General features: G+C 34.5%; 2 protein-coding genes across 5 annotated transcripts in view; both read left to right on the forward strand.

The window, feature by feature from the left end:
- LOC106673860 (gamma-aminobutyric acid type B receptor subunit 2) overlaps positions 1 to 26,476 on the forward strand; it is a 308,246-nt gene that overhangs the window by 131,360 nt on the left and 150,410 nt on the right. The gene's annotated exons all lie outside the window — the stretch shown is intronic.
- Positions 4,842 to 6,344, forward strand: LOC106673861 (T-complex protein 11 homolog). Its single transcript, XM_014406216.2, has one exon. It carries the CDS (start codon positions 4,991 to 4,993, stop codon positions 6,305 to 6,307), a length of 1,317 nt encoding a protein of 438 aa, XP_014261702.1. The 5' UTR covers positions 4,842 to 4,990; the 3' UTR covers positions 6,308 to 6,344.

Below are 26,476 nucleotides of genomic sequence, written 5' to 3' on the forward strand. Positions count from 1 at the left end.
CTACCCGACCTTGATGGATAGCATGATCCTGCTATTTCCGTAATTCTCTGAGGTTGGAAAATGATGACACATTATTAAGCAGCCTGGAGAATTTGTGGGGTGATGTGTTGATTAAAAGATTTGGAGATATTTGTAATCATGTTCGGATACCACGGAGATCATTGGGTTGAAAGTATGGGATTCTGTTCATTTAGACAGTTTTAACTGAGAAAGAGTGTATGAGCTCATCCCATCCATAATAAGCCTGAAAAATAGGTTTTTGTATGTTGGTTAACGTGTGCTTTGTGCTTGCTGATTTATCTTGAATTACGGTCTGAATTGTCTTTGGTTGAGGGTTTGTGTTTTAGTCTAGTTGGCTATCATGTAAGTCAAGGTATCAAGGAAAGAGCTCTATGTAGAAGTCAAGGTAGCTGATTTGGTTACATTATTGTAAATTATAAGTTAAATTGTTTATGTGTGGTGGGCACTTTTGCTCCCCTTAATGCGCCACTTCTAACAAAATCTATGGGTTTTGGGTTGCTTCAGCAGCTAGGGTATGGTGAGATGTGACGAAAATATTGTGCAGGGTCCGGTTCTCATTTGAGTGGAGATGGCATATCAGCGGTGTAAACTGTATAGGTCCTAGAGTACGTCCTTACCGAACACCGGCCTTGGTTGGTTTGATATAGAGAAACTCTGTGCCTTTTCTCACCTTAAACCAGCGGTCGTAGAGAAAAGCCATAAGGTGTGTGAATGAATATTTTTTAATTTAAAAAAAGAGATATGGGTGTGAACTCTGATGCTTCTATGACGCCCAGAAAACCGTTTGGCAATAATGCTTGTCTTGTAAGAATATCGAGTGGACTCTTAGGTGGGATCAAAAACGTTAAAAAAAGATTATTTTTCATTGAAAGAAAAAAATGAACGGACGGTTTTTGTATAATAAATATGATCCAATCAAACTAAACTAACAAGTACTCGATTCAGTGCTTTATGAAAGTCATACTGGTCTAACTGCATGCAGAATAGAAAATCGTGCTGTGCGGAAGTGGGAAAATCGCCGATCTGAAGGGGTTAACAAATCAAATAAAAGTAATTTTTAAATATATATTTAATGTAAAAACATTGCATGAATCAAACCTTGGAAGAAACACAATATCGTCTCAGTCGTGGAGTTATGGAATGAAATAAAGAAACCGAACGTCTTGCTAAAAACGGACCAAAGGTTTCCCCAAGGACCAGACCCTTTTTGCAAAACTCCTGAAGTTTTCTGAAGGGCATGGTCGTAAGTATGAGAAAACAAAATTCCCGATATTGGAAAAACACCTCCAAGGAAAAGCGGTTTATTACCTCATTCCTTTATAAATCAAACGCTATTCCTCAGTAACAATCTTGACGAAGATCATCAAGAGAAATGATGATTAAGAAACGTGAATGTGACAAATACTACTTCAATATTGAGAGGCTCCGGGTCACATAATATAAATCTTAATAAATAAACGTATTCATTGCTGAATGAAAAAAATGTATACATACATAAAAAATTAAAGTACGCGTTAATTTATAATTTGAGAAGGAAAGCTAGTGAAAGCAAGATAGGGATGAAAAGTTAGAGAGAGAGAGAGAGAGAGAGAGAGAGAGAGAGAGAGAGAGTGAGAGAGAAGAGACAATTTACAACGAAAATATCTATATAATAATAAAGAAACATGGAATCACAGAGAATAAACATAATTCGAATTTCCAATCTGATCATTAAAACTTTCATGTACTTCTGCTGTCCGGAAAACGTTGAGGTATTGATTTCTAAGAATGTATCGCAACTTTAAGTCCTTCATTAATCAAGCCGAAAAGCTTAAGAAGTCGTGTTTCACGAAGTTGATTTTCACACTCTTTTCGAAGCAAGGCATCTCGATGAGTGTTAACAAAAAAATAATTTCCCCCTTTGCCAGAACACCTTCATCGAAACTTGAAAGGTGAGCAATTTCCACCCATCTTAATTTTTTTGTAAAATGTTCAATACCGTTATGGTTATGAACTTTGCCTATTAGTGCTATAAATGCCCCACTACTCGTGGCATTAATTAAGCTACTCATTTCCTACTCATTTTAAACAGGCTAGAAGAGAAAAGGTGTAATTTATTTTCTTATTTTCACTTAATTCCTCTAAAGAGACCACGCGATTCAGGCAAGTTAATTATCCTCACGCTACTACTTAGAACAAGAAATAGAAGAATCTAATTTTAACAACTTCACTTCCTTATGATACAAAAATAACGAGAAAATATCGAAGCCTCGAATTTTCTGAAGGACAAAAATATGTTTAAGTAATGTTTAAAACAAAAGTTTTAGTAAAGCAATTACAAAAACAGTAAACCCTTGCAATGAATAACATTAGCTTGTTAAATTCGAAAAAAAATTCTCTGGAAAGTATATTAAGCACAGTGACCGGGTTGATCAGGATTTAATCAATGCTCCACCACTCGCGAGTAATAACAATAAATTTGGCATAAAATCTATGACGATGCTCAAAATGACGTAATCTTGGTCTAATAAATAGCGTGAAAAATGACTTGAACTTTTCTAAATAAGCGAGAAATCCATTAATTATTCTTCCGAAGAGGGAAGTATACAGAAAATGAATAATGATTTCAACCAAATCACTTTCAGATGACGTTAGATAACGTGTAGCATACGGAATTCACGGGATTTAGCTCAGTTAAAACTGCAAATGTCACGAGCTCGCTATTAACACGAGGCGTCTTCTGCCCCGATAGCCCAAGTCCAAGTGGAATGTCCTGCGTAAGCTCTTTTGTAGCTCATCCCTCTTTTTCTAGCATACCCTGATGAATTATCGCCCACTTTGTGTCCACTTCACAATCTTCCCGTCCCCACATCCTTATTCCCCTTCCTTATTTCCTTCATTTGATCCTAACAGTTTCTTCTTTTTAGATATTTCACTCCACGCAGGGAATATGCTTTCATTATGGATATTCGTACTAAGGCAATTGGTATATCCGTAAAATCATCAAAGTACAGGCACCATTTATCCATCCTGTCCTACATATCTACAATTTTTGTTTACAAAATCCCCTTTTTCCAAAATCAACTCTTAAATAAAATTCCTAATCCCACCTCCCCTAATGATTTTATCCAATATCTATCCTCTCTATAACGTTACTTAACACCTTGAAAAATTAGTCTATTTACAACCGTCTTCCTACTTAGAAAATTCACATATCCTTGTCCCTCTCCAATCTAGTTTTTTGTCTAGTTGGTTTTAGCCTCGTCCTGGCTTTTCTACACAATCCGCTGTCTCAAAATTCTTGACTGATATACAGGCTGTTGACCAAGGTAAAATCTTTGTTCTTCTGATCTTCGCTAAAGCCTTTGATACAGTAGATCATTCTCTTTTTCTTGCTAAACTCAACATATTATCCTTCTGCTGTAGTGTCTTCCTTTGGTTCCAGTCTTTTCTTCCAGATCGTGCCCAAGTATCAAGTAGTATCCATCCCAAATAACCTCCCTCCCATCATCTGCATAAACCATCACGTCTGGAATCCCTCAAGGGGTTTTCTCTGCTTCACTTGTTTGCAGTAGCATTAACGATTTCTCTAATTTCATAAAATATTGCTGCCATCATCTATATGCAGATGACTCCTAAATTTACCTTACCTTTTCGCTTACTGACTTACAAACTGCAAGAATTCAGAAGGACTCAGACAGGAGGGATTCAATTTAGTCCTGAGCGATTGAAAATGGGTTTAACCTGAATGTAAAAAAGTCTTAGGCCATTTTATTTGGATCCCATTCCCTACCCCAATACTTTCCTTTTATCCCTCCGTTTACCGTAAACAATCATATTTCTTTCTGTCTCAATGTCAGTTCCGTCGTTCCAGTCACCTTCTCCCCACTGATACCCGTAAACTTTTAGTCTCCTCTCTTTTTCCCAAACAATTTGACTATGGATGTTTGGGTGTATGGAGGAGCTCACTGGGAAATTTAAGCACTTAATGAATGCTTTGTTTTCGGCTCGACAAGTCACCAAGGAGGTTCTCACGTGATTGATATTTACTCTGGCTTGAAGTGGTACCTTCCCACCGCAGGCTTCCTACTTTGGCTTCTTCTCTACCAAACAGTATCTTCCCCTCCTCCCATCATATGTGACCTCCTAACCTTTAGCTCCTCGCTCCACTGCCGCCATACTCCAATTATTCTGATTTCTATCCTCCGAAACACAGAACTACCGCTTTCAGTCGATACTTCCCCAACCGTTCTTCAAACCTCTGAAATTTCCTTCCTCGCTCTAACCGCTATAACCTCTTCCCTTCCCACCTTTAAATCGCGTCTATTTGATTAGCTTTTGTGATTGCAACTTAGCACCAGATGCTATAATAGATAGATTATTATTAAATATTTTATATTAATAAACTTAATTACCCGTTTTAATTTTATTACAGTACATTTTTATGTTTACAATTTTGTAATTGTATTTCGAAACTTTGGAATTGTAATTGCTAAGCGCTATTTTAGAGTTCTGTTATTCAAGACAGATTTAAGCCTCAGAATAATCTTTTTCATTCTTTCTTTTTTTTCTTAGAAGTATCTTATAAAAAATAAACCAAATATCTAGTTACTTAGTATTCTTATTACTATACAAATTCAATCAAAAGAACTGTTTCGTTTTATCAGTAAAGCTTGTCTTGCATTATCATTTATTTTATAAATTGCAATCCTTTTTTCACTGAATTTTTATATTATTTTTAATATATAATATTTAAAAATATCTAAACTTTGTATTTAATATGTATTTTGTGTGTTTCAGGTATGTACTCTCTGGACCATTATCTTTTTGTAAGGTATGTAAAATATTGAGAGCTTAATTTTCCTAAGAGCTTGCAACACGAATATCCAGAACACAATCGTTATACCTTCTTAATTGTTTTTACGATCACATGTTTTAAGAAATGCAAGTATACATTTAAAATAAATCAGGTAGTAATTTTTACTTAAAAATGTCCCGTAATCCAGAGGGTAAAAACATGAAAAATTCGGAATTCTTATACGGTGAATCGAGCTTCGACTGCCGAGAACGTTCAGACAGGCAAGATCTGATACGTAATTTAAGCCTTGCCCACGAAATGGCACTGTGCGATAGGGTCTTGGCAACATCATCAGCTGCCTACGATGCCAATTCACCACTTCGGAACTCGATAAATGTTCAAATGCACCAAGATTTTTGGCGTGCGTTCCAAGAGGAATTAGACCGGGTCCCAACCAAGCTAGACACGGCTTTCGTACTTTTAGGAGAAATTAGGAAAAAATTGCTCTCAGTGATGACTCCAAACGTGAAGAAAATGAAGGCCGATGTAAACAGGATCCTTGACCCGGAAGACATAAAGGCAAAAATCGAAAACGGGACGTTCGTGTTGGAACAATACGCCAAATATTTGTTTTCTGTTATGAAACGGCTCTGTGCCCCGATTCGCGACAATGACATTTTGAAATTGTCCCAGGTGAGAGATCCTGTCGCGATGTTCCGAGGCATAGTCGAGATTCTTGATTTAATGAAACTTGACATGATCAACTACATGTTGTCGGGAATTAAGCCATACGTTATGGCCAACGATGTAGATTACGAACGCACCAAGTTCGCCGAATACATATCACGGTTCTGTAAAGGCCTTCCAATAACAAGGGCCTGGCTAGAAAAATACAACAACCCGAATAACGATATGAAGAAAATATTAATTGACGCTTACATGGGCCTCTTGACCTGGCCGGACGACTCGTATCCGGAAACGCTCGTCTTGGATTTCCCAAAACTCGCATATTTGAAACACGAATATTATTTAGTCGTCACTCTATCGTCGATAATGTTGATCGCTTGTTCGTTATTTCCTATTAAACTAGACGAAGACCAGGAAACGTGCAAAAACATGAAGGCGAAAATTAAAATGCTGTTGACCGAGGTGAACGACGACGCGCTTTTGCAGAAATCAATCCCGCACATTGTAGAACACATCCAAGTAGACGCCGACAGAGCACTCAAAAAACACGGGAAGCCGACATTGACCCAGTACGACCTAAAAGGATTGGCGAGCCAGCTGGAAACTCTCGTCTTGCCGAACAACAAAATCAAATCCATTGTCAGACTCCGCGTCGATGGCTATTTGAAAAATACGTTAAACGGCAATGAAAATATCGACATGCCGACGTCGCTGGGCTTTGTCAAAAAAGAGTTGTCAGCTCTCGGCTCACAGTTCGCTTACCTTGTAGGTCATAACTTCAGCGTTTGCTCCCATCATTATGCAAATATTCTCGAATCTTGAATTCTGCACCTGGGAAAATATAGCCCTGGAAAAGCGGCATAATTTGTTTTTATATATTACGACTAGCTTATAATTAACTAACACACACGACAAACATAACTTTTAAAACGTTTTATATTTTGATTTGAAGACAGTCAATGAAAAAACATATTTCCTTTTATAATAACTCATGTGCCATACTATTCTACAAATGGTTTTACTATTAAAAACGATTTTATTTTTAGAATTTATTGCATTGTTAACATATTTGATCAAACAACCCTAATAATGGTAAGCGTGACGATAAGCTTTAAAAAAATTAAAATTTTTATTAATACGTTGTTAATGGAAAGTTGACTACACCAAAAATAAAATAATTCAAGGTACATTAAAACTTAAGGTTAAAACTTACATTAAATGATGTTTTATTTAAAAAGTAAGCTAACTTAATGAAAATATTTGTTTCGGGCCTATCTAGTTAATGCTTTATTAATGAAGCAGTTCTGAATTATTTATTCGAATTAATCAACTGAAGGAAAATCAGCCAACAAAAATGAGGGCATCAATTAATTAGTTAAAATTCGAAAAGAAGACCCACAATACGCGTGATTATTGTTGCTACAAAAATTCTGTAAATTTTAAATTGCTTAAACGATTTCTTAATCTCACAATCCATAGTGAACAATACACAGGAACTAAGGATAAAAGACGGCAGAATTCCAAAGAAACTCCCCTTACCACCACAAATGATTTTATGTTTAAAAAAAACACGTATCCTCTATAGTCGGGTCAGATACATTTTTCGCTACCAGAACAACCCGGCAGATCCTTTGAACTTCATTTTATAATTACCTCTTTGATGTGAAACATACATTGACAGTCACACCTTCACTTGTTCAAACAGGTACGGGATATTATATATCAATATGCTTAATGCTAAAGTTAATAAAATAAACAATAAATCAGTTTTTAACTGGTATTATTTGCTTAGCTTTTTGCTGATCACGAACAATTTCAAAGGAATGTGTCGTGAAAATTTAGACCTCTTCAACATTGTCCTCGTCTTCATCAAATTCGCCGGCTTCTTCTGCCGTTGCGTCCTGGTATTGTTGATATTCAGATACCAGATCGTTCATGTTTGATTCAGCTTCCGTGAATTCCATTTCGTCCATCCCTTCACCCGTGTACCAATGCAAGAAAGCTTTCCTCCTGAACATGGAAGTGAATTGTTCTGAGACTCGTTTGAAGAGCTCTTGGATAGCGGTCGTATTGCNTGTTCGTCGGAAATAACTTCCCAAAACTTAGCTCCAACTTGATTGCCACACTGGCCGGCTTGGATATGACAAATTTCTCTCATTGTAAAACGACCTTCTGATTGTTCAGATCAAATTATCTAAATAAAAACAAACAAAATGGAGTGTCAAGTCAAATAGTAAGTTTAATCATTGTTAACATATGGGATTTATGTTTTTCTTTTTTTGTTTTTAAAATAAAAAATATGACTTGTAAATTGTTCAGTATGTAATATTTTTAAATAAAAATACCATATTTTTTACAAACTGCAATTGGAATATACTTTCCAAAAATTTTAAATTTAATTTTTATTGATGATTTTGACATTAAGCAAATTAATTCATGCTGGAACAATTCTAAAACATATAACGTAATGCACCAACCAGTGTGAACTTCAAAAACAATAAATTTGTTTTACTTAAAAGCAGATAACCTTGTAAAATATGAAATTTGTAGGCCAATTGAAGTCAACTAAAATAACAGGAATAAAAATAATAAATTGGAAAAAAAGACAAGTTGCTACTTACATTTTGAAATTTCTTGTATAACTGTTTATCTTTCGACAACGTTTATAAAACTTCTGTTTATAAAAAACCTAAAAAACACTCTAAAGACATCAAAATCTGATGCTTTACATTAACATTTTACACTATACTACAAAATACAATTATACTGTCATATTTATTTCAATTTAATTTTGTTAAACACCAGCCGTTTGATGTAATTTTATAAAATGATGTTTTTTTAATAAAAGCAAACAGTTTCAGATGTTTTTGTTGCTTTCCAATTTTGATGTTATTTGCACATTTAATTCCGCGTATTTTACATAATCTAAAATAATAATTGATAATATCAATTGCAGAGAGATTTAACGTCGGATATTTTATGAGATGTCATTTTGTTCTAGATTTTCATAATGAACTTGTTTTTTCTATTAGTGAGGGATGAAGGAAATTTAAAAAAAGGAAAAAACTTAATTTCTTGAATTTTTCCAGATAACGTTATTTTTTGGTTTATCTGACACAGAACGCTTTTGCATACCAAGTACAACTTATATGTTTTGAGTCAATAGATGTGGCTGAATTACATTTATTTATTGTATAGTCAAATGGATCCAGTGATCTTCTTATCAGAAAGTAAAGAAGCGAATGTGAACTTTTACGGGTTTCACAACAACATTACTAGCCAGTAATCAATAAGACATGTAGGTAAAATGATAACCACACTATTTTAGAAGATGAAAAAATGTAAGGTTCAGATGTAATCTATACAATATTTTATTCAAAAAATAATTTGGTAACTAATCACGAATACAAAAAGTAAATTGTGAAATTGGAAAAAAATACGGAACGAATTAACGGATATGTGAGAAATATTTTAGAAAAATAGAAGTTGAAAAACAAGGAAAGAAGATGCATACATATACTTACTGTAGTATATACTTTACTATACTTAGTAGTATATAAGTTTTATAGTGTATAAAATATTTTACTTCCTACGTTTTTCTATAAATATTACGCAAATTTATAATATTTTTTTATAAAATAACATATTGAACTGAAAATGAGATTGAAAAAATATTGTTTTGGAAAATAAAACTATAAAAATTAAAATAAATTTAAAAACTGTATAAGCAAAATGGATTTTACAAATATATAGTGCTTTTAACGAGGGTAGACTTGCATATATTTTTAAATAAATACCAATACATTCAATCATACAAACACCACATGTAAACCACAAAATAAATACATAATCCAAAAAGTATTATCCAAAAATAAAGCAGAAACCAAATGTTCTAGAGTTTCATCATTTAACACGCCACATGCCATAATTAAATGTAGGGAGAGACATAATTATACATTCCCCGGAAACTATATCTAAAATGTAAGTACTAATTTATCATAAATTAAAAAAATAATGAAGACCAGTAGTCAACATATATATTTTGGTTGATAATCTTTTTTTCAGTTTTTTGCTTGTATGCGTGTGATAACGGACACGTACCTATGTCGAAAAATTAGACCTCATCTACATTGTCTTCGTCTTCGTCAAATTCGCCGGCTTCTTCTGCCGTTGCGTCCTGGTACTGTTGATATTCAGATACCAGATCATTCATGTTTGATTCAGCTTCCGTGAATTCCATTTCGTCCATCCCTTCGCCCGTGTACCAATGCAAGAAGGCTTTCCTCCTGAACATGGAAGTGAATTGTTCTGAGACTCGTTTGAAGAGCTCTTGGATAGCGGTTGTATTGCNTGTTCGTCGGAAATAACTTCCCAAAACTTAGCTCCAACTTGATTGCCACACTGGCCGGCTTGAATATGACAAATTTCTCTCATTTTGAATCGGTCTTAAAACTTCGATATTCCAAACGTTCGGTACAAATTATCTAAACAAAAATATTACTTAAATTAGTTTAGTAAATCTGTCTGATTATCGTTAATTTTAATTTTTTTATTTTCTTACAATTGTTTTTCATTATTTTAATGAATTTTTTATTCTAATTTGTAATTGAAATGTGATTTCCTACATTCTAGCTCTTTATGGTTTATATATTTTTGCTTATTATTGTCATAAATTAATCATATATGTATTATTATAAATTACATCATAACTGATAAACATGATAATTAAAAGCAGAAATATGTGTGACAAAATTCTTAAATACAATGCTACGAAGACAAAAGGTATTTCATTTACTATGCTCACGACTAACGTCACGTGACATCGCTGAAATGTTGGTTATCGTAAAACATCCTAATCTTGTTTGTACAAGTTAGCTGGCAGTCTACTAAATTTACTATTTTGACGTGCTGATCATTTTTGCCTTCGATGTTTCCTGATGTTGGACAAAGTTCAACATGGTGAAATTTCAGTTTAGCTGAATTCCAACAAAGGGTGAGAATGTAAAACCAGAGAAATAGAGCAATCATGCATAACTGATTCGAATTATTACAGTAAGCGAAAGTAATAATTGTTTTCACAATCTAAAAATGGCCTCTAGTCGGTCGTTAGTTACTTTTATGTTATTAGTTGTAAATAATAATGAATAACATGTTCATGCTAAGTAGCTTTTTTTTCGTAACAATTATATATAATTATATAACAATTATATATAATTATATAACAATTCGTATATGTGTTCAAATTTGGGGGGGGGGGGTTTATTGTGAAAATTTATTGTGAGGCAACGGTGGGAATCGAACCCACGACCGCGGCGTGAGAGTCTCTCATGCTTACCACTCGGCTACCGCGGTCGCCTGCTAAGTAGCTTAGGTCCACAAATAAACAATAATATAAAGTAAAAACAGAATCGCCAATACATACGCTTTTCTCAGTAATGTTCTGAGCGCAGACCTTCAACAAATCTTCCAAAATCTCTAAGAAAAACCAATAAGTTATCAATGAACTGACGCTGTAACGAGTAATCAATAAAAATTGATCATATTGTACTTTTACATCAGCCGTTTGTTCAACTAAAAATAATGTTAATATGTCCGCTGATAATCGCAAATGTTTTAAAATTATCATAATGAATTCAATCTGTGGAAAAGGATGTGGGAAAAATAATCACCCTTCCTGCTATAACAGATTTACATAAAAATTTCTGCAAGCTTTGAAAAATTATTGACCTCGGTTTGCCCAATTAATTTAATAATTATTTTCAAAGTACCCTTAAGTCGTAAACATTTTAGCTTTAAATATAACGCAATTATGTGTTTTTCTCGTTTTTCTCTTTACAATCACATTATTTTCATAACTTTTATAATAAAACCTATAATATTTGATGACATCAGACTAATCTTCCTTTTTTTAAATAAAAACTGACATGTAGTTAGAGGGTTACTAGAATCTTTGTATAAATAATGTAAACATTACCATGAAAATATTTTTCTAAACGCCCTCTGTTGGAAAATCTTACTTAGTCTACTTTCGAATCTTTTTCTTGTGGAACTAAGAGTTCTAAGAAAGATGGAGAAAGATGGCAAAGGTTGGAAAAATTGTTTCACGAGTTTGAAAAGAGAGAGTAAGTAGATATTGATAGATCTCCACTAATCTGGCAAAGAGCGAGGCTGTGATTTGATCTGGCTGAGTATTTGCCGTGGTGGCACTTCCGATAAGGACGTGACTCGACTTTGTTTTGAGTTTATCGTTTCCATCCGTTCAAACTTGCTCCACCTCTACGTGTTCAAGTTCGAAGGGCTTACTTAAAATGTGATAAAATCGGCGGAACTATAAAAACAGGGCGGCTTGAGCACAGAGAAATTGCGAATCCCCTACATTTTCCTTGTTATCTAAAAAGTTTGTCTGTTTGTAATTATAAATTTATAAGGATTAAATGTGGTATTGATTTGTGTATGACATACATACAAAATTACCAAACTACCTGTGCATAAAAGTTCAAGTCAAATTATTTAAAAAACACCCAAGAAATTTATACTCCAAAATATAAGCCATTCGCCTTTATTTTGAATATGGTACTATTTATTTATTTACTTATTTTTTTATTTTTTTACGAGGGTTCGCAACAGCAGAGGACTTTTCATAAACCCTCAGGGCTCCGGTGTTTTTGAAAAAAAGCACATTTGTAAGTATGTCTGGTTCGAATGCAAGCCACTGGATTCGAACCCGGGACCTTTACCTTACAGTGATGAGCGCCGTGTCAACGCCTAAACAGTTGCGGCCACCGATATGGTACTATTCCTTCGATTTTAAAGCAAATAACTCTTCGCGGCCTGATTATTACTTAGATGAAATAAAGATGCAAAATAAGTCCATAGTCAAATGACGTGATCGAGGATACAAGCTGGTCGAGGCGACATACTGACTATTACATTATTAATGCACTTCACATGTGATCGTTGCTCTTTCCTTGAAATAGCTTTGATTCCAGTTGATCAAAAGACATTCTTAATTAAACCAACATAATCTGTCGAAATGTTTATTCAAAATTAAGAAAAAACTGAAAGTATGAAGCATCTACATATTTTAACCAATAGCTAGTATTTTTTTAACGCATTGAAACGCTTAGAGTTTAATATTCTATTTATGAAATACTTATTAATTTTTCCTTTATAATTTCCTTTGTTCTGACGATTTTGTTAAAATAACTTTTCACTCGATTAATTCAAAGCAATGGGCATCTAGAAACCGACTTGATCGAAGTTAATCGATGGCTGTTGTCCGCATTCTGCAACGTCTCAACAATGAACCTAACCAAGCAGTATTGAGATGCAAAACAATCCTTCGTGTTCGCAAATTTATTTTTATCTCAAAAACGCATCACCTTTCTTACTTGAGAGAAACATTGGCATAAATTAAAATGTATGCTGGTTTGTTTATATTTGAAAGACTTGCTGTAGTAATAGTGGATGGCGGGGCGTCGGTGGCCGTAACGGTTTAGGCGTTGACACGGTGCTCATCACTGTAAGGTAAAGGTCCCGGGTTCGAATCCAGCGGCCCTGCAGTCGAACCCGACATATTTACAAATGGGCTTTTTTTTTTCAAAAACACCGGCACCCTGAGGGTTTATATCTGCTGTTGCGAACACTCGTTAAAAAAAAAAGTGTTGAGTTGTACAATAGTTATTGAACAAGGTTGAATATAGATTTTAATAGAATTCCAGGCATAAAAACCGCCGTTTTGAGTAGATATTTTTTATAAAAATGAACCCTGACATAAATATAGCGATAGGAATTAATAGAAAAAATGCAGTCAGGTCGCTTTTACCTTAAACATCTTTCTGTGAACCTCAGTAACATTAATATTCCCATACAAAAGCAGGTTCATCAGTAAATGACCAGACAGCCTAAATTGAATCCCAATAGAGCTAGTAAGAATCTAGATTAAAAATACTTTAAATAAACATCATCATCAGCACGAACCGACTTGAACTCTGGGGTACTAGCCTAAACCAATCGACACAAAGTCCTTCCCATCATCACCAATACGTTTAACTTTATCCCTAATTAAACAGTGCATAAATATCTCAATATATATTTTGCAAAAAAAGGTACGGTTTTTCTTTTAGAATGCATACAAAATTTACGGTTGTCCTGACCGTCGCTAACTTTCCTGAATCAGTTGAATCAAGAATCACTGAACACTGAAATAATATAGGTCCCTTGTAAAAATCATGCAAATAAATTATAAGATAACATGAAATTTAATTAAAAAAGATAAACCAATTAAATGGTGGGGTATGCGAATCATGAAGCATATGTTGATCCGGCACTAGTGAACAAGTGACAGTAAAAATCAAGTCGTGGGTAAATGAAATGAAACCAAGTGGCTGTAGCTGCTTCTAAATTAAAACACTGTTGGTATTTAATAAGAGATTAAATTTAATAAAAATTAATGAAATTTAAAGATTGTGCACAGGTTTTTAAAAATCGGTTTTAGCTTAAAAATAAAAAGATTTAAAAAACACAACAAAACTATTATAAAAATCCTTTTAAAAAATTATTAAGAAGGCGATATGTTTCGTTTCTATATTGAAATATGTTTTTTTATAAAAAAAAAGATAAAATGTAGTAAGCGCAGAATAAAAAGCTCTGGTAAACAGTAAAGCTGAAGAAATGAAGATGACGGATCGTAAAAAAAGCAGATAAACGAGAAAAATATTCCCCTGGGATACATCAATATAAAAAATGGGACGAAAGCTTCAAAAACTGACACGATGTGAAGGCATAAAGAGAGAGCCAATATGGCAATACAGATATATGTTAGGAAAATGGATATAAAGCGTATGCACAATAACAACCTTGAGGTAAAAAGATAAACACGAGAAAATAGTTGAATAGCATAAATTAATACTTTTTTCTTTTATATGCCGTAGGAAAAGTTATTTCTCAAAAACGAATGATTTGAAACAAAACTAACTCAACGAAAAAGTACAAAACCAGCTAAACCTTGAAGTAAATTTAATTGATTTTAATAATTATTACTTGTAACTGTCAAAGTTAAATTGTAGAAAGTACCCTAATTATATAATTGTGTTTGGATTAAGGATTACGCTTTAGTAGGTTTAAGAGAATTATACCAATAAAAATAAATAATTGAATTACTGACTATTTACGTTTATAATAGGTACCATAGTTTTTAGGGAGCGTCGGTGGCCGTAACGGTTTAGGCGTTGACACGGCGCTCATCACTGTAAGGTAAAGGTCCCGGGGTCGAATCCAGCGGCCCTCCATTCGAACCCGACATACTTAAAAATGGCTTTTTTTTCGAAAACACCTGCACCCGAGGGTTTATATCACCCCTTCTGTTGTGAATCCTCGTAAGAAAAAAAGGCATATTTTGCCAGTTTTGTGAGGCGATCTTTAGAATTTAAAATGTTACCAATATAAAACTGATTTTTTTTTTTTTTTTTTTTTTTGGCTAGCTTATTTGAGGTCTTCACTGAAATACTGTTACATGTTACATTTTCACCCTTCCGAGCTCTCCAAAGAAAAAGACTAGAGAAGTTCGGGTTTAGGTCATCCCTGACCGAATCCAATTAGGTAAAAACGACTCTTTCTTTTTTCTTTCTTTTCTTCATTCTCGCAACCGCATTATTCTTAAACCTAGTATAATCATTTCGGGTGGTTTATGGAGGACGTCATTGATAAAACTAAGAAAATATATTACCGAGTTTTAGTAAGAATCGATTGTTCGACGAACACACTATTTGTATAGACTTCTGACAGAATATAGGCAGTTTGTCGACCTGTAATGGCTATTGTGGTTACTTAATGAGCCACCGCTTTACGTCATTCTTGTAAAATTGATGGGACTTAACCTCGGACACATGAATTTCAAATCATCTTTAACTTCCTTTAAAAACCGGTGGATACAGTGGCCTAAACACTCTTGTAAAAATGTGAGGTGATTAGTGACCGTTAATCGATAATTATTCAGAAATCGTGAGATGCAGTCTGGTGTGATGTAGGCTTCAGAGAAACATTTTCTTTATCGTGCCAACGTTTCGATCTTTATTGAGATCATCTTCAGGGCTTGGGATTTACAATTTTAACCTCAAAGAAGCCGACGCCTTATACAAAAATGTCTTTTCTATACCGACTTCCTTCCCCAGCGCTTCAAAATCCAACGTATATAAACATAAAACAGCAAAATCTCACTGGCACTCTCAACACGACATGGAAGAATGGCACAATTACACAGAAGACAGACTTTGGGTGAGTAGAAATACTTTGATTGAATATACAAATTATATTCTCTAATTTCGTGGTCATTACATAAAATAATAGAAATCGTTCAAGAAAAGTAGTCAATGGTGGGAATATTGAAACATTTGAAAGTCGGCAAAGTTTTATGTACCATAAACATATGTACGATGCTTTAGCTAAACTTACAAAAAAGACTCGTAAATGTCAAACGGACTAAGTTTATCAATGTCAAAACGTGAACGGTCACATGGGCAAGGTAGAGAAAGTGACAAAGGCATGTAGATGATAAAGTTTGCCGTCTGGAAACTAAAAAGTTGTTCCTTTAAAATTTAAGGCAGGAATATTTCTGTTTCTTCTTTTGGATAGGGGATACGAGATGGAGGATATGATGAGTACCTTTTACATCCACATCCGTATAACCTAGATATTTTTGTATGTCAGACACATTTCAGCATTTTCCAACCTTAAGTGATTACTTTCTGAAAAGCATGAATACACGTGTGGCTCTTTATATCTGAAAGAACAAGAGACCTGGAAACGAGAATACCATCCTGATGATTAACATTAGTTTGTATTTCTTCGATCGTACAGGGTCCGCCTATCCTCGCTGTTGCGGTATGTCATACTCATGTCATCATTTCTAGCTGAGCTATCTTTGAAAAGAATGAAATTGATAAATAACGCTTCTATAAATCTGGAAGAACAACAATCTTGGAAACAAGAATTAATAGGGTTTTATTGATTAAATGTAGTTTGGATTTATACGATCGTAAACGATCCGCCTATTCTGTGTAAAGTGTTAGATGTATCGACCACATTTTACTCCCGAATAATGTGAATCTCTTTATAGACTGGATGAAAACAACAAATTCTATTGCTGCTACCAAGGTAGTTTAAGGTCATCCTCAGGGTAAGACAATCTTAAAGATGTCTACAAATTGACACAATTAAGTTTTTAGCAGATGGTTTTAAATTTCCTTTAAGACCGACTCAGCCCCAACATTGCCAAGGGGCGTGTCCGCCTATGTTTGCTGTTATGGGATATACATATTTCAGCATTTCCCGACCTTAGGTGTTTACTTCCTGAAAGGCCAAACATAGGTGGTTATTTAAATCTTGAAGAACAACAATCCTGCAAACAAGAATCATTAAAGCTTTGATGATTAGCAATAGGTTAGATTTTTCCGATCGTCCATGGTCCACCTATGTTAGCTGTTTCGGGAAATCAGACGAATTTCAGTATTTCACAACCTTTTGTGCCTAGCGTTTTCATTAATGCCTTTTTCATAGTAGTTTAGTTTTCCAGCCTAATAAGGAATTTTGTTAAAATTCTGAGAAAAAATTTAAAATGGGAAATCCTGCTTACTTAGGACAAAACCAGCGATGCGAAACGCAACGATGATTTTTTTTAAACAGATTTTCATAGCCTAAACAGAAGTTGAGAAGCACAATTTGTTTTCAGGCAAAACAAAACTTAAGCAGTACTTTTAAATGATATATTAATTATTTCAGTTTGGGTTTTAGATAACAATGTAGGTTTTATATAAGATTATATACGAAATGTATAGTCTGAAAGTCTAAAACTTAAAAATTACTTAAAGTCCTTGAACCTTAGAAAAAAATGTAACCTTTTATTATTGGATAATAATGCTCTCTTACGACTGCATTAAAAATGTGCTCTATTCAAAATTAATTCTCAAAAATTTTTCCAAGTTCCACATACAATTCCTTCCAATTTTTTGTTCGAACCTTGTCCAATGAATTGATTCTACTCCTATAATTCTGTAAGGTGGATAATTGGAGTTTTGAAAATTAGCCTGCGACATCTTTTTCTATAATTGACGTCGATAAAAAGATTAATAAGGAGAATATGATGATGAGTAGGAGGATACTAGGAAGCGAGTGCTTTGTATACCCCAAGTAGTCTTGTTGTTTATTTTACTTTTTCTAGTATCTTACTTCGTTTTATTTAACTATATTCTTCTTTTAAGAAGAAGAAAGGCATTGATTAACATTGCTACAATTTTTTCCTTCTTCTTACCCTAGATTAGAGTACAATATATCTACTCGTCGAGTTACAGAAAGCCTTGTGACCGCCTCTTTTATCCATATCCCTACTCAAGATTAAGTAACAGAGCAGTTGCTTTTGCATTTGAAGGTAATATGTATAACAGTTTCTTCCTTTTTATTGAAAAACCTATAAATAAGATCACAGTTAAATAGATTACAGTGTCTGGTTCTAAAGCATCCATGAGGGTTAACCTGTTTATTCGTACTTTGACAAGGTTAACCATAGGTTTATTCTGTCTAGCAGCCATAAAATTTATCCACTTACCTTTATGTTTTGTATGAATTCTCCGATTAAATATTGTTAAGTATCAAAAAGCAGTTTGGTTTTTCAAAAACCGCGTCAGTTAACCTAGAATTTTTTTTCTGAAATGGAAGTTTTTACTGTAATTATTTATTTATTTATTCTAATTCCAACAGAAAGAATCTACAAGAGGAGTAGTCAAAAAAGGCACATAATAACAAAAAGAACAAATGAACAATTAAGCAATAATAACAAAAACACAAGGCTTAATGATTCAAGGCAAGTAAACATTTTAATTTAAGTTTAAGTGATTGTAAACCTGACCTTGCTCCGTCGTGAACTACCCTCTATCAAGAAACTACGTTTCGGTAGAGCTGAAAAATTAAAATGGAAATAATGTATTGGCGTTAGGAAATGAATGTAAATTTAATTTTCTATGATAATTTTTGTACTCGCTTTAATAATAATAATCATTATTTATATTTGTAATTCCGGTATGTTGAGGTCTGTTGTGTACTGAATTAGACGTTGAACCTTTCTGACCTGACCACCTCATTTTCTTGAAAACCCTACTCGCCACAACACAACCCATTCCACGTTAATTAAGGAATTGTTGTTCATGGTACGATTGTTGTTTAAACAAATGTTAGAGATATTACGTGAATGTTGTTTTATTAAAAATCAAAGTAAATGAATAAAAAACATCCATATAAAAATGTTCCATGTGGTCTTTCTGTTTGTTAACATTTTGCAAGCCAGGCATAAATATCGAAATCTCTTTTCAATATCAATTTTTGTTATCTTCCCAAAGCTCCTGAACAAACCGAGTGAAAATAAATTTTATCACTTCGACTTTTAGCCGCCGACCTTCAAAATGCCGTATCACAAAGGATGTTAAAGGGCCAATTCAAAAAGTTCAGATTACGTATTAGGTAGGAACTACATCAGTCGCAAAATCCTCATAGGATGAGTCACCCTTAATGCTTTTGTTTTCCAACAGAGAAGGCGGATTTATATTAAAACGGTGTTTTTCAACATTTTCCGTTAGGTCAGATGTAAACAAGTAGAAAAATAACTCCCGGATGAACAGAAGTAAAAACTTAGACGTGCATAACTGAGAAATGGGAAACATTAAACTGGAGCTACATTTTAAAAGACTAGTATTTTCTTCAAATGGTATGCCATACAACTGTTCGTTATTTCGACTGATAAAAATAAATGGATCGTCTCATAAACCGTGAATTCATTTCATCAAAAATTCACTCTCATCCAGAAAATTCGATTTCAATAATATGAATACTCCTTGGCTTAAACAGACTTAAAGAAACGCTCAAAAAATAATTTTCTTAATATCAACAACTGAAATTCATATTTCTTTCAGAATTTTTATTTAGAAATCGTGAGATGCGGTCTGGTGTGATGTAGGTTTCAGAAAAACATTTTCTTTATCGTGCCAACGTTTCGATCTTTATTGAGATCATCTTCAGGGCTCAAAGTGTTTCTCTTCTGTGTAATTGGGCCATTCTTGCGTGTCGTGTCGATAGTGCCCAGTTCTTTCAGAAATTCAATACTGACACTATACAAATTCTTGAATAAACGAAAATTTTGAAACCATCAGTAGTTACTTACTTAAGTCGTTAACGTTAAACCGGAGGGGAAAAAATTGGAATTTGTCATGAAAAGTGCTGTGATGTATCCATGTTGAGGCAGAACTTCACTCCATCGTATTACTAAGCGCCCTTACATAAGATAAGAATGCATAGCAAAAAAGAAAAAAATAACGTAGTTTTTGTCATACGTTGAACTTAAAGTTGGCTGTCGCAGTAAGGGTTTTTTATTAAAGGGGTTAAACCACTTTACAATATTTTTTGCAGATTATTCTTAATTAAAATTCCATGGGATGTGCTTCGAACACAGGAATGTGGCGTGGTAATACGATGCCGACGCATTAACCGCTCGGCCACTGCGATCTTCTAAATTTCCTAATCGTGCTTCAAAAAAAATTTAATTTTACGAAAAGTGTGTAGTTTTCTAGCAATTGATGTACTCTCTTGAATATAGCACATAAAGTATCGAATTTAACAATAATCATCTGAATTTTTAATTAAATTTAAACCAAAACCGCTCGAATTTAATCAATGAAAATTATTTTCGTTTGTTTCCAGAATTTATTTACTTAAAATCTGGCTAGAATTTGTACTTTCCATTCATATCGGAATTTTCCCCATTATTTAATTTTAAGACAGTATTAGAAGCATACGATAATTCGGTCAGTATCAGTAAACCAGAGCAGAAGAGTCATAAGGTACATCCGGCTAAACAAAACCGAATAATTTATTAATTATTAATTCAGGCTATGAACAACACGCTTTTAAAATAATTGACGTGATGTTCACTTTAGAAGAATTGCCTGTCCACCAGGACACATGTACAGTAAGGTAAATGTCCTCCATCCCACTAAATCAGCTACCGTGGGTCTTACTTGTCAGCAGACTTTCATGGAACACACACATAAAACAAAAGAGACATGAACTGAACCGAAGATCGGCAACTCATACGCCTACATGGACGCAAATCCACAATGAGTACTAACAATAAAAAAATAACTAATTAGACAGATTTGGGCATGCGGAGTCGAGATGGAGTGTAGCAAAGCAACCCAAAAGTCCTCTGACAGCATTCTCCACAGTCCTATCTGTCACTAACCAAAACATTCATAAAGACCTAGACATCACATTCGTGAATGGTTTGACCCAAACCAATTCCACCACTCCAAGCTCTCCTTTGCCACCAATCCAGTACCTGAATCTCTTCAATGACCCACCTTAACCTCCGCGCCACCTAAAAAGATGAAGCATCTTAACTGCTTAACACAACCCTAAACCCCAAACAACAATCCTAAACACTGAGAATTTTTGCAATGGCCGGATCCTCTCCCCTGAACCAATCTCAGTGGTCTCTCAGGTTCCAGCCAGGTCTTTTATTGATCTCTACCAACAAACTGTTAAATGTATATTTTTTTAGAAAACAATAATAAAAAGTAAATAAAGATAAAAAATAATTCCCTAGTTTCGTGGTCCGCTTGACCAATATCTTACAATTAATTAAGGTTGTCAGTTGAGATAAAAAAAGTCAATGGCACGAGCGGGATTCGAACCCACGATCTTCGGCTTGATACGCCGCTGATCTACCACTTGAGCTATCGTGACGTCGATCCACTCGGACACCAACCTCCCATCTCAACCGCACCTTTTGAATTTTCCCTCCTTTTTGCCATTTTTCAAATGTCGTGTAATCAATTTGATTCTCGGCGACAAATGAAATGGCCACGGAGAGCTTTAGTGAACTATACTTCATTTTAAACTTATTAAATTCACAAGTTTCGTGGTCCGCTTGACCAATCTTACAATTAATTAAGGTTTTCAGTTGAGATAAATCCCGCTCGCGCCATTGACTTTTTTATCTCAACTGAAAACCTCAATTAATTATAAAAATAATAATTTATTAATAACGGCTTGGTTTACTATGAGACCTGTTTTACTACCAGGAAAAAACAAGGCAAGATAGTAAGTATAAATGAATCCTTTCGGACAACTGTAGACATCGGGTCATTGGCAATAAGGAAGCAGATGACCTTTCTAAAATGGCTCTCAAATCCTGTTTATTGGCCCCCGACGTCCAATACCTATTCTTTTGCTTTCCTAGAAAAATCATTGAAGGCCTGGTAGAAACCAATTTCTCAGAGGTTTAAATTTATCGTCCACCGGAACGCAAACTTTACTCCGTTAAAACCGCAAATAAAAAAATAATCGAACATAGCAACCGTCATAAGCACCCCTTACAATATTGCTTTCGAAATAATAATTGAAACATTGTACTGATTCAAATTTTATACTAGAATTCTAAAAAAGTAATCTTTGCCCAAGAATGTAATTTGGTTGAGAAAACAATGTTTGCTAAAAATACGGTCACAATAAAATTTTATTTATTTAAAACACTTGCTAAATTTGTGGGTCTGAAAGTTTTCTAATATATGAGTGTTATATATTTACGTGTGAAAGACGAAGATTCAATATTTGTTATAAAATAGTTCATTTTCCATTTGCAAAAATATAATGGAAACTTCGCTCTGTTTCTCCTCGCTCTCTCTCTCCCTCCCTCTCACTCTCTCTCTCTCTCTCTCTCTCTCTCTCTCTCTCTCTCTCTCTCTCTCTCTCGCTCTCGCTCTCGCTCTCTCTCTCTTTCCCTCTCTCTCCATTTTAATATTTTTTCTGTCGTGTAGAATATTGAATACAACTAATTATCCCATCAGGAAAATGTGAATTTTTGAATGCAATACATAAACATTATTCTAAAATAGTTTAAAAATTATTCTGTATTCCACATTATATTTCAAGATTTGGGTATAAGTGTAGCAACTGTATCAGAAAGAAAAAAGAGGAATACTGTAAGATGCCAATTACTGGAAGAAGTCAGGGTTTGGTTATCCTTGTTATCCATAACGAACCTGTTCGGAAACTTTTCAGCCGGTGATTGATTCAGGCCGAACGAAGACTTCCGCATTAGCCTAAATTTGAACCTTATGATAACCTAACGATTTGTGAAAAAATAATAAGTCTAAATTATTTTGGTTTTAGATGAAAAAGCCTTTGCGGACTTGTTAGTTTAAAATTCAAAGTAACTTGGCAGGTAAAAATAAACGAGGGTATTATTTTTCTTTCAGTCAATCTGTTCCTTATTAGGGTGAACGAAAGGATTCTTTGGTTGTAATGGTCTATGTTCATTCAGTTGTATGTGATCTCAGAGGAAAAATATACGACCGATTTTTCATGAAAATATACGAGTATTTCTACTGTTTTATATTTTTTGGTAAAAGAATTTCTTTTTAGATGTAAATGTATTGGTCGGGGTGTAATATACTGCGCCCTTTAAGAACTACTGTATCCCCCCAAAGCACACCGTTGAGTCCTACTCATCAAGGGACTTGATTAATAGGCCCGATTTCGGTGGTTGAATCTCTTCTATGGTCACCTTGTACATCCCAAACACTTCCTCCTGCAGGCAAGTGTAGCACTACAGTTTGTTATTAGGTGTGTTGGTGTCTCCTCTGCCTCTTTGCAGAATCTGCATGTGCCATCTTGGATTATTCCAATCTTCTTTAAGTGTCCATTTAGTTTGCAGTGTCCTGTTAAGAATCCTGATAGGATTCGCAGTTTATTCCTGCTTCTTTTGACTCATTCTGTAACTTCTTTCCTATCGAAATTTTTTACGAGATATTAGATTGTTTGTGTCCAACTAGTGAATTCCATTGTTTCTTTATTTTCTCTTTGTCCTTCTGTCTGAGGTACTCATTGATAGTCTGGGTTATAACTACAAAAGATCTGTATAGAGAAGTTGTAGGACGTTAATTGACCCTGAGAGTTCTGCAATGATCAATTCTCAATCTTGTTAGCAAAACCTTCTACCTTTCCTATATGACTCAGACAAGGGACATTAATGCTATCTTATGAAAATTGTTCCAATTTATTTTACCACTGTTGCCATATCTTTGCTTTGAAAAATCTAGTAAGTTCTTAATCTACTTTCTTTTTATCAGCTAATACGTTTTCCTTTGCGTTGTAGTAACTAATCCCAATAAAGAAAAACTAGTTTCATTGCGGTAGTAGGCTAAGTAGTGAAAATAGTTACCCTTGCACTAATGGATTTTTTGAAAAAATTGTTTAAGCAGAAACAATAAAGATTTTTTAGAATTTTAATTCAAATTTTTTAAAAATCATAACGATAAAAATAACTCGCGCTAGTTTAATCGCATATTTTTCAAGTAATCCCAAAATTGGCAGAGGTTTTCTTCAAAATCGATCTCTTGATCCTTAAAGATTAAAAGCCAGCTTGAAACTTTATCACATAATGTTTTACAATAGACTTTTGCGACTTTATTTTTATTTTCTTTGATAAATCATTATCGCGTTTAACGCAATCGACCTGTTCAACTTAAAGATAAGCAGTACCATCTCCCCGGGCGTGACGGAGCATGTTAATAAGAAAATCGAAGGAGAAGGGGATTACGTTATTCATGTCATGAACGGGGGAAAAGTACGTGTCAAATTTCACAGCGAACATTTGATTCAGACCTATGACACTTAATTTATCATGGATTGATGACAATGACAGACATATTTATCTTTATGTGTCTTATTTACTATACTTTTCCAATATTACATTATTCTTCATCGTAAAGCAATTTTTCAAATTCTACTGCGCTGTCATTTTGCTTATTAAATAAAAATAAATCACTAATAAATTATGCCTTATAAATATAAATATTTGACGAAACAGTACAAACATCCTTATAAAGATAAGCTTTTATGCTTTAAATCGTATTATCACAATGTTCCTCCCGTGATATAACAGCACAGGTTCGATTTTTCATTCGTTAATGGCCGGAAAAGTTAGAAGGAAAAGTCTTACAATTAGTTGCCAACAGTAACATGATTGTGGAGAAAATCGGTGCTAATCCGAACGTAACGTTTACGTAACTAATTGCCGGCTTATTTCCGGGCATTTTAAATATATCATGCTAATTCTAATTGGCTGAGATTATCCCCTTGCAATTTAAGAGTTAAGTTTCGTATTGTTTTTTTTCCCAGACTTTTTTTCAATTTTTCTCCGGTCTTTCTCGCGTTACGGTACTTGATATTTTTCGAGGAAACTAGGGATTAGCCCCATATTCGCGCTAATAAATTCAGACACCAGACTTTATTCACACTATCCCAGAGAACTTCATATCCCTAATTAAGCATAAGCCCTCCATTCACGCCAATAAATACATTCGTTCCAATAAATAGCACATTTCAGAGTACTAGTAGTATTGGGTTGTCCGGAAAATAATGCAGGATTTTAAGTTTTCATTAAAAAAAATCTATATAAAATATTCTGTTTACGTTTACAGGATTACTCATTTGTATGAATGTCAACACTTATTAATCCTCTTCCAAATGATATTGTTTGTTTACCTCTGTAGCATTCCGCTACTTGGAAATAATTCAGTCATCCTTATAATGTCAAAGCGAGAATTTCGTACGATTTTCTTTTACGAGTTTAAACTCGGCCGAAGCGGAGCCCAAACGGCTAGAAACATTAACCAAGTCTGGGGCGAGGGTTGTGTTAATGAGTGCACTGTGCAAAGGTGGTTTAAAAAATTTCGGGAGGGAGATTTCAGCCTTGAAGATGAAGAAGGTCGTGGAAGGCCTTCCTCTCTTAATGATGATGTTCTGCGATCAGTGGTGGAAGAAAACCCCAAAACAACTGCTCGAGAACTTGCAGAGCAACTCAAAGTCAGTAAAACGACCGTCGCTGACCACCTCAAGGCGATTGGAAAAGTGAAAAAACTCGAAAATTGGGTTCCACACTCATTAAACGATCGCCAAAAAAATCAGCGCTTTGATGTTTGTGCATCACTTCTTTGTCGAAACAAAAATGACCCATTTCTGGCCAGAATTGTTACATGTGACGAAAAGTGGATTCTCTACGATAACACTAGACGTTCTGGACAGTGGCTCGACAAAGGAGAAGCTCCAATACATTTTCCAAAGCCCCCAACTCATCAAAAAAAGGTAATGGTTACGGTATGGTGGGCTTCATTTGGTTTAATACACTACAGCTTCTTAAATCCTGGCGAAACCATCAATGCTGAATCATACTGTAACCAAATTAATACCATGCATCAGAAATTGGCAGTAATGAAGCCCTCTTTGGTCAATCGGAAAGGGCCCATTTTGTTGCATGACAACGCTCGACCACATGTGTCACGTGTAACGTCACAAAAATTATTGGAGCTTGGCTATGAAACTTTGCCTCACCCACCCTACTCTCCGGACCTCTCGCCTACTGACTACCATTTTTTTAGACACCTGGACCACTACTTACAACACATAATATTCAAAAATCAAACGGAACTGGAAAATGCATTTATTGACTTTATCAATTCTAAAAATTCTGAATTCTACTCAGACGGAATTAATAAGTTACCAACACGTTGGGAGAAATGTATTGAGAGTATGGGAAATTATTTTGATTAAAGAACATTGCTTTAAAGTAACTAGTTTCTTTTTTTTTGTTTAATACCAAAATCCTGCATTATTTTCCGGACAACCAACAAAAAAAGAATGATTGTTCGGAAATCGTGAGATGCGGTCTGGTGTGACGTAAGTGTCAGAAAAACATTTTCTTTAACGTGCCAACGTTTCGATCTTTATTGAGATCATCTTCAGGGGTCAAAGTGTTTGTGTTCTGTGTAACAAAGATCGAAACGTTGCTCGATAAAGAAAATGTTTTTCTGAAACCTACGCAAGACCGCATCTCACGATCTCCGAATAATCATCGACTAACGGTCACTAATCACCACACAAACAAAA

Source organism: Cimex lectularius, unplaced genomic scaffold, assembly GCF_000648675.2.
Source record: "Cimex lectularius strain Harlan isolate CLEC.00 unplaced genomic scaffold, Clec_2.1 scaffold15, whole genome shotgun sequence".
Classification (NCBI taxonomy): Eukaryota; Metazoa; Arthropoda; class Insecta; order Hemiptera; family Cimicidae; genus Cimex; species Cimex lectularius.